The sequence below is a fragment of the Talpa europaea genome (genome assembly GCF_964194135.1).
Source record: "Talpa europaea genome assembly, chromosome: 2".
NCBI classification, from domain to species: domain Eukaryota; kingdom Metazoa; phylum Chordata; class Mammalia; order Eulipotyphla; family Talpidae; genus Talpa; species Talpa europaea.
In genome coordinates, this window is record NC_140068.1 from 70494004 (window position 1) to 70508993 (window position 14990).

The window sequence follows — 14990 nt, forward strand, 5'->3', positions numbered from 1 at the left end:
ATGATAACCAAAGACACAAAGACCAGTATGTTGTGTTTGTGGGATAGTGCAAAAAATGTGCTGACTAAAGTAGAATGTGTTTTAATTCATACACAGGAATAAAAAGACATCAAATCTGATAATCCTTTATCCATTTTTCTCCTCTGGAAAATAAATTCTCAGTTTATGATACTTATGAAAAAGTGAGAGCATAACATACACACACACATATATACATATATATACGTATATATATATACGTATATATACGTATATATGTATATATGTATACATATATATGTATATATGTATATATATGTGTATAACTAAAAAAAAAAAACAAACCAGAATGCTTTTTTACATCAAACTTCTATTCAAGTAAACTAGCTTAATCACAGATAGCTTTTTGTTCTGGGAGAACTCTGATGACAAGTTGCCAAGACCCTGGGCAGCCTTATGCAATTGCAAACGAAAATCTAAAATGTTGAATGACGGCCCATTTCTAGGCAATAGCTGAATAATTGACATAGAGACAGAGAACAAAAAGCATCAAGGAATACTAGTTCCCCTTGCCTCATCCCAAGGGTATTAACAGGTATGAACTGTGAGTGGAACATATTCCCAAATACTTACTGGGGGCCCAGATGGGCCTGGTGCACCTGGAAAACCTGGAATTCCTTGAAGACCCTAGAAGAGAAAGTCTACCATAAAGCTCCTCTATCATTGGAAATAAAGCATTTCAGTTAATTAAATATCTTCACTACTGAAAATTAAACCTATTTTGGTTAATTGAAAAACACGGTATAGTCCTTATACAAATCTCCATTTTCAAAGACTGAGGATGGTGAGCTAAAATGCCATAACATGGAATCTGTAACAAACAAATGTATTGTGTTTGGTGACTCATAGAACATTTCTGATCTCATACAGACACACAACAACAATAGCATCATTGAGAATTCAGCTCTGCTAAAGCAGAGAAATACAAATTTCAGATTGGCAGAATGCCATCAAAGAAATATGTGATTACACTGATGCTTCATTCAGCTAGAGAAAAAATGGAATATGTTTTATGATATAATATTTAGTTTAGCTGGCCAGTTCATAATGCGAAGAAATTTGGCTCATCAATGAATTTAAATTTGGAACCCTCTACTGGTTTAAGCATAAAAATGAATGGATTTCTCTTTCCTTCCCTTCTTGGTTTTGTACAATCATGCTAATTACATTGGATGGGGTTTAAGATGCTGAGACTTACATATTCAAGGAAGAATTGGCAAGATTAACTGGTAACTTGTGTAATTTTGTGTTCATTTACAAATGTGCTAACAATGGGATATTAAATAAATTACATAAAATCCATTTTTAAAATCCAATTATTAAAATCATGTTTCAGTAAATTATTGGGAAACATGAAAAAATAAGTTATGCAATGTTATACAGAGTAGGGGCCACATTACTTAAAATTATAAATGCATTTCATCATAAGAGATAAGAATGACAAAGAGGTTATAATACTTATGTAGAAACTTAAATGTTGGATGTGTTTTAGAATTCTGAATTTCCAGATCTGTTATAAGGGTAACAGTGCTCACACTGGATATGCTGTAACACTCTCCACAGCTCCTGAGGCAGCAACCTTGAACAAACAACTATTTCTAACAAAATAGGACATTCCCACCATGTGGGATAAATAGACCAGCTCCATAGGTGTTCAGGTTAGATTTTGCTGCCAACTGAATTCACTTTAAAGTTGGGGAAAATTTCCAGGGTTTGCAGAGGCTTCTGAGTGTTGCAGTTGTGGATGAGGGGGTTTGGATTATAATATGAAGATTAATAGTCTTCCCTGGCCAATGCAAATAGGGATAAATTTCTTCCCCTAGAGCTTCTGTGTATTTCTCAAATATTCTGCAATAAAATTCTATAATCAGAATAACATACATTTAAAGACCCTTTTGTTATTTTAGATAATCTTAAGACAGACACATCAAATACTAGATTGAATGTCTCCATTCTTTCAGATTTAGTCTTTTTTACTGAGTAATGATTTCTGTATTTAACAATTCATTGTTATACTAAAATTCTATGTTACTGCAGATTTCTTCACGTGATGCAATGTGAAGAAAAGCTAAGAATCTCTGCACATGCTGAATTTCCTCATGTAATAAGAGTCTTGGCCAAAAGCTTATGTCTACTTAAAAGGATAAAAGGCTAAAAGGACAGAGACATTCTTTCTTTAAGGTGATGTCCTCACTGGCAATACTGTGTTTGTGTATATAGTACACATTACCATGCTGTATTGGCTCTTTCCCCCCCCCATTAACTTGTTTATGGGTTTATAAGTGGAAAGGAAACAAATTTCCTTTGGGAATGGTACCTCTAAGTGTCTAGAGATTATAAATGTTATATCACAAATTGCTTTATCTAGAAATGCCCACATTTCCATAAAAATCTCTCTATATGTACATGTATAAGATATGCGTGTACATATATATTCTTTTTTTGCTACTTTTAGTTCAACACTGAATCAGTCTAGAGATGCTGAGTGAGTCTTTCAGTAGTCTAATTTATAAGCATGGGACTCATTAACCTTTGATGACCACATTAAACTTTAAAATAAACCTCAGTCCATAAATAAAAAAAAATCATTCTCAGCAGTCTTTTTCTGAACAAGCTGAAATTTTGTAGTAAGGGTAAAAGTTACCATGGATGCATAAAGGGCAATAAGATAATTTTAGAAGACAAGATGGTCATTAAAGAAGATAAATACTATTAAGGAGTAGGACATTCAATTTAGCATATAGTACCAAACTAAAATACAAAGTAAAATTTATTGTATAGATATTCAGGGATCATTGGAACCTAAGTTCATTTCCTGCATTGATGTTTCGATTTTGCAAGTTCTATCTTGGTTGCTATCAAGAATATTTATTTTTCCATTGCTCTAATTTATGACCAACAATATTTTTCATGTCTTATTTATTAATTATTATCCTGAAATATTATAGGAAGACCTGCATTCCAAGCAAGAATTCACTCTGAGGTGAGTCTGTGTTCTATCAGCATCTTATAAGTTGTTATCTTGAGTTGTGAAACATTTGCAAAAAAAGTAGAAGATAACATCACTTTTCTGAGAAAAATAACAAATAGGTAACTCCTGTCTCTTAAGTTTCCAAACAGATTAAATTGAAGGCATAATAATTAGAAGTCCTCAAAGAGATGGAGCGTTGCTCTGTCTCTTTTTTTCCATTAACAGTAGAATAGATAGCTGAGATTTTGTGCAATTAGATATTACATATTAAAAGAGTATAGTTAATCAGCAAATTGAAATACACATGGTGTGGTCAAAGTTTCATTCATTTAAAGAAATCAAATTATAATTTCAGGTACTATGCGAGTCCAAGTAGAAGACAAAATGACATTCACTATTTCCCATCTTCCTGAGGCTGCACTGCCCTATTCCCCTGAAAGATGTAACTGAGAAACTATGCTACTTCAAACTTATTCATATTATTCATGTGATGTGAAGAAATTTCGAAGAATCTCCTTTTGAGCTGCTCTAATTCCCCATTTAATAAGAGTGTTGGGCACAATTTTGTGTACATTGTGTTAAAGAATCCATACTTAAGAAAAAGCACACTAAAATAGTGGAGGAATAATAACGATGGATTGCTATTTTCCAAGAGAGCAAAGTATCCTGTAGAATTAATAAAAATTAACTTCTAGTAAATTTAACTTGGAGTCACTTATAAAAAATGTGAATTCCAATTATTTCCTGATCTTTTTGCCATTACCTTCTCAATTGCCTCTAAAGGCTACCTCTTGAATCTAGGCAGTTAACACTGTTAGATTATTAAAATTAAATATCGTACATGTACTTTTGTGAAATTTGCTGTGGAGAACGAAGAGGCAAAACCTCAACCACTCTTACTTATTTGAAATAAAATACCTTTACTGTCTATTTATGGATAAAAATAAACACTAAATATCTTTGTTCTTTAATTTGTAACTTGGGAAAAACTCAATCTCACAGTTTTCTAAAATAGAATCAATATTAATTAAAAACAATAACATGATGATAATTTATAATGTGAAATATAACTAACTCAAAAAATAGATCTACTTTATACCATTATGATTTCCTACACTAACATCAAGGTTAATAAATGCCAGATGGCTTACCTACTTTCATTAAGAATTATTAGTATCAAAACTGCTTAAACTAACAATAATTCATCATCTTAATTGGTTTTCCTGAGAGTTAATGTGAATTATGTAGGAAAAGAATGATACCCTGAGCATCATCATGGCTGAGAGTTAGAAAATTATGCCGATCACTGCAAAAGCAAATTTGACTTTGAACCTCAGTCCAGAGTTGGGCAGCCAATCTAAACTAGTCCAATTAGATCCATTTGATAATTTTTTCTCCCAAGAGTTTGATTGAAAGTTGAGCAGAGACACAGACAAACCAAGGTCACAGAAGTTGGGTCTATCACAGCAACTTCTCAGGAAAGTTATGCAGAATCTGGACCTCCCCCATCCCTTGGCTGTTATTCTACCTTTCCTTTCTTTCAATTTTTATCTTTTTTTTGGCTACTTTTGATTTCTTTTCAGTATACCTCTCTTTCTTTATCTTGCTTTTATCTTTAGAGAGCTGAGATTATTATCTGCTACATGAGAACAGAAAAATAGTAAATGATATGTTAACTTTGTGCTTTAAATTCTTTATTTCAAAAACTGGGCCACTGGTAATAAACATCAATATATTATTTAAAATGTGTTAATATTTGAAAAGACTTACCTAAGTCTATACGTTTATTTGATTTAGTAGTAAACATGACCTCTAGAAAAACGGATATTCTTCCTTTGTTTAGTCAAGTAAAGAGAATCAATGACAGGATTCTATTATCAGAGGAGTCTCTTTTACCTCATCACCTTTCTCTCCCAGTATCCCAGGGTAGCCCCGTTCTCCTTTGCTTCCCTGAAAAGACAATGAACAGAGCTAGTACACTCAATCATTTTGTCATCTTTAGGAATAACAAAAGTATCTGTTCTCACGGCACCAGGAGCATGTAATTTGTACAGGGTCAAGGAACAAATAAATGACATTTGCAAGTGGTTTTATACCATTTCTCTAATTTTTCTTTTTGAAAATACAGTGTAATTTTTTAAAGATTTATTTATTTAAACAAGAACTGGGGTACAGTCAGAGGCACGGGAGGGTGAGAGAATTCACCAGAGACAGAGCGGGGAGCAGAACAGTATTTTAAAATGAGTTTCCTTTTTTTCACAAAGACGTGAGTGGAGGAGAAACTTCCTTACCTTTGGTCCCTCTCTGCCTGGGATTCCTGGAGGACCCCGTGGCCCGATATCACCCTAGAGGACAGAGCAGTAACAGACCTTAAGCACCATGTGTGACTTGCAGGGTCCACTGGCATTCAGTCCTCTTCTTACCTTCCTGGCTACAGAATCATACTTTCCAGGATCACCGGCGCTTCCTTCTTCTCCTTTGTTGCTCTTCAATCCAGGAACACTGGCTTGGCAATTGCCACAGAAGTTCTGATGACCATAAAGAAAAAGTTACTGAGAGAGTCCTCAAAGTAATTTCTGAAAGTGAGGTTTGATTAGCTTAACATTTTTTTTAAGTGAAGTAACATGGCATCATAATATTGTTTAAGTTTCAGGTGTGCATCATTAAAAAAGAATCAACATGTTTATATTACATGAAGTTCACCACGAAAAGTCAAATTCTATCCTTCACCATCAATTGACCCCTTAAACCTGGTTTACCTACCCTCCCTTCCCCTTCCCCCCACTGGCCATTAATTGGTCTTATAGTCTAAAAGTGTATTTGTTTCATTTAATTCATCCATTTGTTTTCTCTATATTCCATATATGAGTGAAATGATACAGTTTGCCTTTCTCAATTTAACTTATTTCACTAAGTACAACATCCTCTAGGTTCAAGCATGTTCAAATAACAGAATTTCATCTTTTATTTTTTATAGCTGAATAGTATTTTATTGTATAAATATGTTACATTTTCTTGATTACCTTTGAAATTCTATTTGAGTCTTTGTCAGAGATAAGCAATATAGCCACTACTATGTTACTCCATTTTAGAAACTTACTTTAATTAAAATAAGAAAGAATACTTTTGACTAGGTAAAAACTATGAAGCTAGCAATATTTATGATATTGGTGAGCTTCTATTTAAAATCATGTGTAAGATGATATTTAAATTGAAAATCCCAAATAAATAAGGAAAAGACGCATAAATCAAGAACACAGAGTTTCAGTCACTTAGCAGAATATTTTAAAGGGAAAGTCGTAATAAAGTTTGAAATAACCAACAAGAGTACAGAGCTCATTCAATAAAGAAACATTAAATCATTGAAAAAGCTATGAAAAAAGATGTCTCCTTTTGGGAGCAAAATTAGTTGGAGAATCCCTACACACAGTTTACTAACATTTTATTTGTCAGTGGATGCACTCATGTGTGAAATAATTACTTCACTGACTTGGACTTGACTTCTATGTCAAATCCAAGTGCAGATAGGAAATCTAAGTGGAATTACTTTTCCGTTCCCTACTCTGTAACCTTTAGCTGATCTGGAAAGGTTTGAATTTAAGTGTCTGAGCTCACAAGATAAACTTCTTATCACATTGCTGAAGGAAAACTGTCTGAAAAGCCCCATAAAGGCTTATTTTTAAATAAATTGTTATAATAAGAATATGATCAGGAAAGGCAGAGAATAGGGACCATTGAGCAGGGGAGAAAGTTTAATTTTAACAGTTGACAGAAGGCAGGACAATACTCTTCCATCCTTTTTACCCAAGGGAAGAATCTATAACCATGAAAAAGGAACTGAAACTCTCTAATGGTGAGAAGTTGGCAAGAAAGCCCAGGGCTATTCAAGTTCAATATTTTGACCCAGTGAATATCAGCATCAATCTGATTGCCAGAAACAGGCTTCTTGGAAGACTAATTTTATATTGTACTGAAGAGTTTCTGAGGCAATTTGTCTAAAAAATGCTGAAGTAGAGTTTTCTTGGTGGTCTTTCTCAGAATTGGAACATATCAAAGGGAACTAGAGTGTGCAATGCCTCCCAAACTAATTTTATCACCAGCATCTTTTTCTAGAGCTAATGTGTTGGTAGAAGAGTTACAAAATACATATAGGGTCTCCCTGGTGGCCTAGGGGTTAAAACTCAGCGCTATCAGTGCTAAGGCCAGAGTTTGATCCCCAGCCATGGAGCTAACCGCACATGGCACAGCAGACCTCTCCTGTCTCACCCACTGCTCCCCTCAGCAGTGTATTTCAGTAGATCCACCTGTTCTACTTCCCACTGTCTCTGGTGAATCCTTTCACCCCCCCACACCTCTGGCCTAACCTCAGTTCTTCTACACAAAAAATAAAAAAAAGTAAATAAATACACATATAATTATAGACCCATCAGTTATAGTATCTGAAAAACTATGAAGAGAAAGAGATTGCCTGTGGGTTCAATACCTGAAAAGTTTCCATATTTCAAAAAAGTATAAAGAGGATGAATAATCGTGTCTGTAGCTGTATAAATGTGGCAGATCAATATGGAACAAAACTTGGCATGTCAATACATGACAACAATTTAGAATGGCTTATTCCATTGATTGTTTTAATAAAACATAAAAAATGGTAATCATGACTCTGTAGAATTTTCTAAGAGTCATTTCTAAGAAAATGACCTCATTTTTTTTAGGTTGGGTAAGCAACCTTGGTAAATTAAGGGAACTGGATTTCATAAAGGTTCTTGAGATAATGGACTTAAGGTTTTATGGAGAGAATAAAGAGGCATCAATAATCAGCCAACATAAATCTCATTCAAAGAGAGATTGATACACAGATTAACCTGTAGGAAGGTATTTGAAGGGATATCATTTGGGTCTGAATTGCATCAGGTTTTTTTCAAAATTTTAATCAAAGATATTTTTGAAAGCAGAAAGCAGGATGATTCAGTTTGCTAAAGACTCAAGACATAGCGGGAGAATTAATGTGTCGGTAACAAGACCAAGAGCTAATATTACACTAATATCTTGGTCTAATAGAGTCACTGCTCAATCTAAATTCCTGTGTGTAGCTTTTGCTTTAAGGAACTACAGTAGTTCCCTTTCTATTGAAGGCAGTTTGGTGGGACTATCATGTGCAATTGTGTCTGAGTCCTTCTCCTGGGACTCAGAACCTTAGTAAGATGATGCAGGGACTAGAACAACAGTGGAGCACATTCACTAGAGGAATGCTGTCCTGGTGAAATTACCAATTACTTCTACTTCTGAGACCCCTATTAGAGCTGGTTCACAGTCTCTTTGTCTGTGAATAGTCTGTTTTTGTCTATTCTATCGGGATTCGTTTTTGCTTAAGTGTACAAGTTTTTGATTCTTAGAGAATCCTAAGAAATATATAACTCTTATAACTCTGTCACTTCTAACATTACAGCCCATGGAAAGAATCTAAGAGTTATTATCTGAAGACCTGTGTCAATGTTATACTTTTTTGCTGTGATGACTGAGCCAGTTATTTAACTACTTGAACTTCAGTCCCTTGTCTATAGAATAGAAATACTATCACCCACAGCCTTGACTCACAGAATTATTGTGACGATTAAATGAGTTGCTGTAAGCAAAGCAGTGTGTGGCCTCGTATGTACTTGCAACTCAGTAAATATAAGATTCCCCTAAAACCCCTTATAAATATTCTCTGATTTATGTTGGCTTATTAAAAACACTTCTAACATTTTTATATTTAAATTCAGATTTACATATCTACCTGTTCTTAATAATTTAATCACCTATCAAATACATATACTAGAGTTCTCAATTTTTTTAAATTCAACTCAATAAATATTCTTGCCTCCTAACTACTATTATGCAAATCCTTGAGCAAACTGTTGGGGTAAATGCTAGGAATATAAAAGAAAGCACATACAGACGCACATTGTTTATGTGTGTGTGCACACGTGTGTATGTATACACACATATAAATATATATACTCTCCATTCATACACTGATGGAGAAAGCACAGAAAGTTTGAGTATAAAATGAAAGGACAGATTTTTTTTTTTTAAAATCTGGGCTCACTTAATCTCAGAAAACCTTGAAGAAACATACAAATACATAACCTTACAGAGGTCCCAGTATTATCCTCCCCCATCTGTTTTACAAATTAAATATAGGGAAGGAACAGAGGGAAAAAATAAGTAGCTATGTTAATTCCCTCTTGATGGATAATAGGTAGAGAAAATTCTTATTTAACAGAGTAACAGGTGTTAGGCCAATTGTCAGCTTTGGAATTTTACAGCTCACTTTGTAAAATCCTATGACATCAAAACTCAGACTTGCAAGCTAGCTGTTTATTGAGCAGCACTGGCTGGTTTTCTTCCTGGGATTGGCCAGGGTAGATTCAGTGAGAAGGATAAGGTTTCACAGTGGAGAGCCAGGGTGGGCAAACACCCATAATGAGAGAACTGTTCCTCTAGAAGAGAAAATGATAGACTCAAGGGCATCAACAACATTATTTCTTCCCTATAGCTCATCTCAGAATTGCCATTCCTTGACTCGTATCCTTCACACACACATGAGAGGAAGATAATGAAGAGAGTGGAGGGATTAGTATAAATGGCATAACATTTACAAAGAAATATGTTCCATTTTCTACTTAAAGAGGCTCTGCCATTTAAAAACTGAATTTTAGTTCAAGATATGCAATTAACTCAATTTCTGAGAAAGATTTTCTGTTTATTTTTTCCTGGAAATTAACACAGAATTTTTTGCATAGCAACAGAGTACCTTGAGCAAGACACCGATGTCACCCAAGAGAGGAAGTGCAATCTGTGGTTAGGGAGAAAAAAAAATACTTTCATTTACTTCTGTATGTATATGCACACAATGAAACACAAACATACAATACAATGTAGATATTTTTCCTTAAATGCCAGACTGGCTGAAATTTGTTATGGGTTCTCTAAGAGCTTCACTGTCAGGCTTAACACTCTGTTACATGTGAAGAAATGAATATTTTTGAGAAATATTTACTATTCCTTTACCATGTACATGCAAATATGTGTATGTCATTGTTTGGAATCTATAGCTCTTTTATATTTTCATGACATGGCAACTTTAATGCCAATCTGAACATGTTATTGGCTCTAAATAATAAAAAGGGAAATCACTTTTTAAAAGGAAATCACTCCGCTGCCAAGTAAATTACTAGGCTGATGAGAAACATGAACAGTAGGATGAGTTTGACTTCAAGTTACTTCTCACTGAAGTTCAAAGGCGCCTATAGGCGGCTTGGGTGATGGGCAAGATAAGATACTGACAGAACTCGGCCAGTATTCTGTATTCTGGCCTCATGTTTTAAAATATCCTTTCAGAGGGATACTGTAAAACCAAGAAACATTTTACAAGATCCCAGATGTTGCCCAAATGAATCCCTCAGCGGTGGGATTAAAGTAAGGCCAAAATATGCCTCTGCATGTAGCTTGGAAAGGCACATAAGGCCCAAACAGTGTGGGAGGTAGAAGGATTTGTGAGGCTTAGTATTGAGAGGCCAGATTTGGATTTTATTATACAAATCTCTTAATACAATGCCATGTACCATATGGCCTCTCAAATTATAACCGCTGATTCTGAGGCTATTTAAAGGGATTTTGCTGCTGCTCAGAGTAAGTTTTAACCTAAAATTAAACTTTGGAACACACATTTAGAGCCTAAACTCATTTTTTAAGAGCCTACTCAAGCCAGTTTTTGTAATTTAATTATTTCAGGGTTTTAAAGCCACAGGATCAATGGATATGTTTGTATCATATTGTAAGTAAGCTACCTGTAAACTTTCATTTAGAAAAATGAAATTCATTCAGTCACCAGCATTAGAAAGAATAGAAATTGTGGCTATATATTTTAATTCAATTTTCCATGGGATTGAGACATTATATGCCAAGGCTCAGCCCGGGGCAAAATTGTACAGCTGAATTATACCCTTAGGAAATAAGTATTCATCACACACAAAAAAATGCTGATGCGGTCTGAATTTTTTTCTCTCTAAAAAATAATGGGGATAAACAAAATCACCAAGCAGTCACTGAGCATTCTAATTAGTTTGGACAGCAAAACTTGCTTGGTAGGCTGTTTGACTTCTGGGTGCATTAAAGATACATAAATCAGGCACAGTCTGTCGACATACCGGGTCACCTGGGGGGCCTGGCAGACCTGGATTTCCATCCCTTCCTGGAGCTCCCTGGAAACAGAAGCATCATATTCAAATCTTTGCCCATTTGCACAGGTGCACATTAAAGTGTGTTGTGGGGATAGGCAAAGGTGGTCCTTACATCATTTCCTGGGGTTCCCGGAGTTCCTGGCAACCCAGGGAGACCTCGAGGGCCCTGGGAAATGGGGCAAATAATTACATATGAGGATTTTCAGTAATTTCCTTGAAGCAAGAAAACTGGATTTGCTGTGCCAAAAAACTTGGTTAAGTAGCTCACCTGAAGACCTGGCTCTCCTGCTGGTCCTTGGGAGCCCTAAGTGGAATGAGATTTAGTGATTAGAATTCTGGCAGCAATGTCCATAAATTACTAAAGTGGGAGAAAGGGTTAAATACTGTAATTTACTTCATGGAACAACAAGACTTGCTACCATGCACACGCTGAGAACTTTGAAAAGTGGGCCAAGACTTTTGGATGGTAGCCAAACACTTAACCAGATGCCTTTGGCTGCAAACATCAATAAGACTTTGCTCAGAAACCTGGTATGTCCCTATCATCATCATCATCTGCCCCTGCACCTCCACATGCACACAAACAATACCTCCAAATTCTATCTGTTCAAAAACTGATGGTCCACGGAGGTGACTAGCACAGGGTTCCTTTCCTTTCTGTTTTCTTCTTAGTGTCACTTCTCTAAAGAAATTGCCAAAATCAGGGTCTCCCCGGTGACGCAGGGGGTTGAGCACAGTGCTGTGAAGCTGTCTGCAGCCTCTGCAGCATGGGTTTGATTCCCAGCTGGCCAGGAAGCTACCCACATGGTGTGGCAGATCTCTCCTGCCTCGCCCGCTGCTCCCCTCAGCAGTGTATTTTGTCAGTCTGCCTGTTCTGCTCCCCACTCTGTCTCTGGTGAATCCTCTCACTCTCCCGTGCCTCTGGCCTGTACCCCATCTATTGTATAAATAAATAAACCTTTAAAAAAAAAGAAATTGCCAAAACCAGTGTTCAGTGACAGGACTAAGAAGGAAAACATGAGCCACTTTAGAAAATTGGAATTCAGGTTGCCTAAAAGGTGGTTGGATTACCAGTGAGCCTAACAACCTCAGCTCTATCCACATCACATCACATCACTAGCAAGGGACGTGACCACTGAATGAGGTGTGGGTAAGCCATGCAAGCAAGGAGCTGGTTTCTCAGCAGCGGACTTCAGTAACTGCTCCCAGATGTCTCCTTTCTTGCTTTCAAAAATAAATGTTCATATCATTGTTACAGTGAAAGCTACTTGTTGCTCCCTTTCAATGTACAGTGTCCTTTCATTCCTAAAACATTTTTTTTTTTTGCTTCAACCTCCTTCACTCCTCCAGTAATTTCCTGATCTACTTTTTCCTTTGTTTAATCTCCCATCATCAATGATTTTTTTATATTCTTGCCCTGTAAATCAAACACCAGTCACACACAACATAAACCCTCTATTTACACTTTCTCTTTACTCTCATGCTAACTTTATTATAAGGTCAATTTCCTACATTGATGCCATTAAGGTAACAATTTGTTTCCATACTTCTCTTGTTCCAAAGTTTTTAAATGTTTTTATAGAAAATAAAGAGTAATCTCATTACTCTTCAGTTAATTAGTGTGTATGTTGTGGTCATTATTCAGGTACTGCTCCTAAACTCTGGCCTTATAGTTAAAACACATTAAAAAACTGCCCATTCTCTGGCCATTGAAAACAGCTTTCATCCTTTCTTCTTTAAGATGTCATTTACAGATTTTTTTATATTACCTCAGTTATACATACTCCATTCATTTTAATTATTGAGTTGTTATAGTTCAAACAAATAGCAATAAATAACTACACATTAGTCATTCTTATAATTTGCATCATAATTCAAGCATGCATCTGTACCTTTCAGTATACAGAAGAACTAAAAATGAATATAAATTTGCTTCTAATCCAAAATTAGTGGATGTGTGACCAGTATATGTGAGTAATCAGTGAGCATCCTCTCTGTGTTTAGTGACATAACCTCAGAGCCTATTAATTTGCTCCCTTTGGACAGTATTAACTTGCATTCCTCCCCTGACCTTTTTGATTATTCAAATTTGTCACTGAATTTTGTTTCACAGTAATGGACTCAACAGGGTTTCAAGAAATCAATTGAATTTCACTTACTGTTCGGCCAGGAATTCCTACCCCTGGTGGGCCTGTGTCACCTGGAGAACCATGGACCCCTGGCAGTCCTCTTTCCCCCTGTGCAAAGAGATGTTTCTATCAGTGCAAGGCTCATTTTTTTTTCCAATGATATTATGATAATTATTAGTTATTTAAAAATTATCTATAATATTTTTATACCTTTGGTCCACGTGGACCAGATGCTCCAGGATTTCCATCCAATCCCTTAAAGGAAAAAAAGAAAGTAAATATTTTTTCTTTTAAAAAGTTAAGAGCCTTTTAGAAATCATAACTCAGTTTCATTGTTCTTATCTTACTTGAATCTTTTTCTATAAAAAATAAGAAACTGGAAAAATACAATTTCAATAAGTTATATTGTACATTATGTTAAAATATAAAAGGTGGTTTTACTTAAAATGAAGCATCTGATAATGAAAAGTATTATTATTAATTACTATAAAAATTTCAAAGGGATGATTAAAAAAAAGGCATGTGAAACAGGTATATTGGTTATTTGTGTTTTCTGGCTTTCTAGTTCTCCATGTCTGGGAATGGCCTGAACCAGAATGGCATATTTTGTAGATGACCGACCCCGCCATGGTCATATCTGTAGAGCTTCTAGAAGGAAATTGCAGGTAGTTCTTCTCTTTTAAGATAGTATACTAGAAAGATTCATGGTTTAAAACTAGTATACCTTACTAGGTTCCATAATATCCTAAAGAATTCATGTAGATGAATTCTAGAAGCCTAAATTTTTCAAAACTACATGTAAAATGGCATGTGTATGTGAATTTTCTTCAGAAAAGAGAACTCTGTTGCACAAAATTTCCAAAGAGTTTAGAGCTCTGATTTAAGGAATACCTGAATATTCTTTTTCTGCATACCTAAGTTGTTTTCTATACTTATGATCTATGACTAGGAATACACAAATCATAAGTAATGAATTTTCAAGAGAAGTGTTAGTAAAAGGACTGGTACTTACTGGTTCCCCTGGCAGGCTTTTCCCTGGAGGACCAGCCTCACCTTTTGGACCTGGAAGTCCAGGAGGGCCTATAATCCCACCTGGCTCCCCCTGAGGAAAACAAGGCAATAGTCTTATTTATTCCATTGCTTAGGTCATGGTAGGAGGTGTGGAAGTTGTAGTTTCCACGTTTGAAATTGTCTAATTCATTTTCTCAATTCATTCATTCATTCACTCATTCAGCAATTTTTATTGAGAAACGAATTCATGCCGGGCACCATTCTGATTATCTCAAATGCATTTAAATTTTGTAGTGAGGTACCTTACAATAAGCTTAGCAGTATTATGAAACATAGGCAAGTGTATAAATATATGCACAAAAGTGCATATCTATATATTAAGCTCCTTAGATCATCTTTATGCTTTCTTTAAGCAAGTTTTCACTATTAATATACTATTCCCATGTAGACATTATGGAAATAGGTCCTGAAAGATTATGAGACTTAAGTCCATATCAGAGTTGGGAGCTGAGCATGAAAGAGACTTTCTGAGTGCAGAGATTTTCAAGTCTAAGTTAGTTCATTTTGTCACCTTGTTTTTCTATGCCAGAACAACAGCTGCCATGATGCCTAACT

The 14990-nt window shown here is 35.4% G+C and overlaps 1 protein-coding gene across 1 annotated transcript in view; it reads right to left on the bottom strand.

Moving 5' to 3' along the window:
- Positions 1-14990, bottom strand: part of COL19A1 (collagen type XIX alpha 1 chain) — a gene marked incomplete at both ends in the record, with an annotated part of 304611 nt that overhangs the window by 53155 nt on the left and 236466 nt on the right. Inside the window, 11 exons of the mRNA XM_084227959.1 lie at positions 613-666; positions 4907-4960; positions 5302-5355; positions 5434-5538; positions 9807-9848; positions 11203-11256; positions 11348-11401; positions 11504-11539; positions 13395-13472; positions 13575-13619; positions 14377-14466. Coding sequence (XP_084084085.1) covers positions 613-666; positions 4907-4960; positions 5302-5355; positions 5434-5538; positions 9807-9848; positions 11203-11256; positions 11348-11401; positions 11504-11539; positions 13395-13472; positions 13575-13619; positions 14377-14466 — 666 coding nt within the window. The remainder of the gene's footprint in view (positions 1-612; positions 667-4906; positions 4961-5301; positions 5356-5433; positions 5539-9806; positions 9849-11202; positions 11257-11347; positions 11402-11503; positions 11540-13394; positions 13473-13574; positions 13620-14376; positions 14467-14990) is intronic.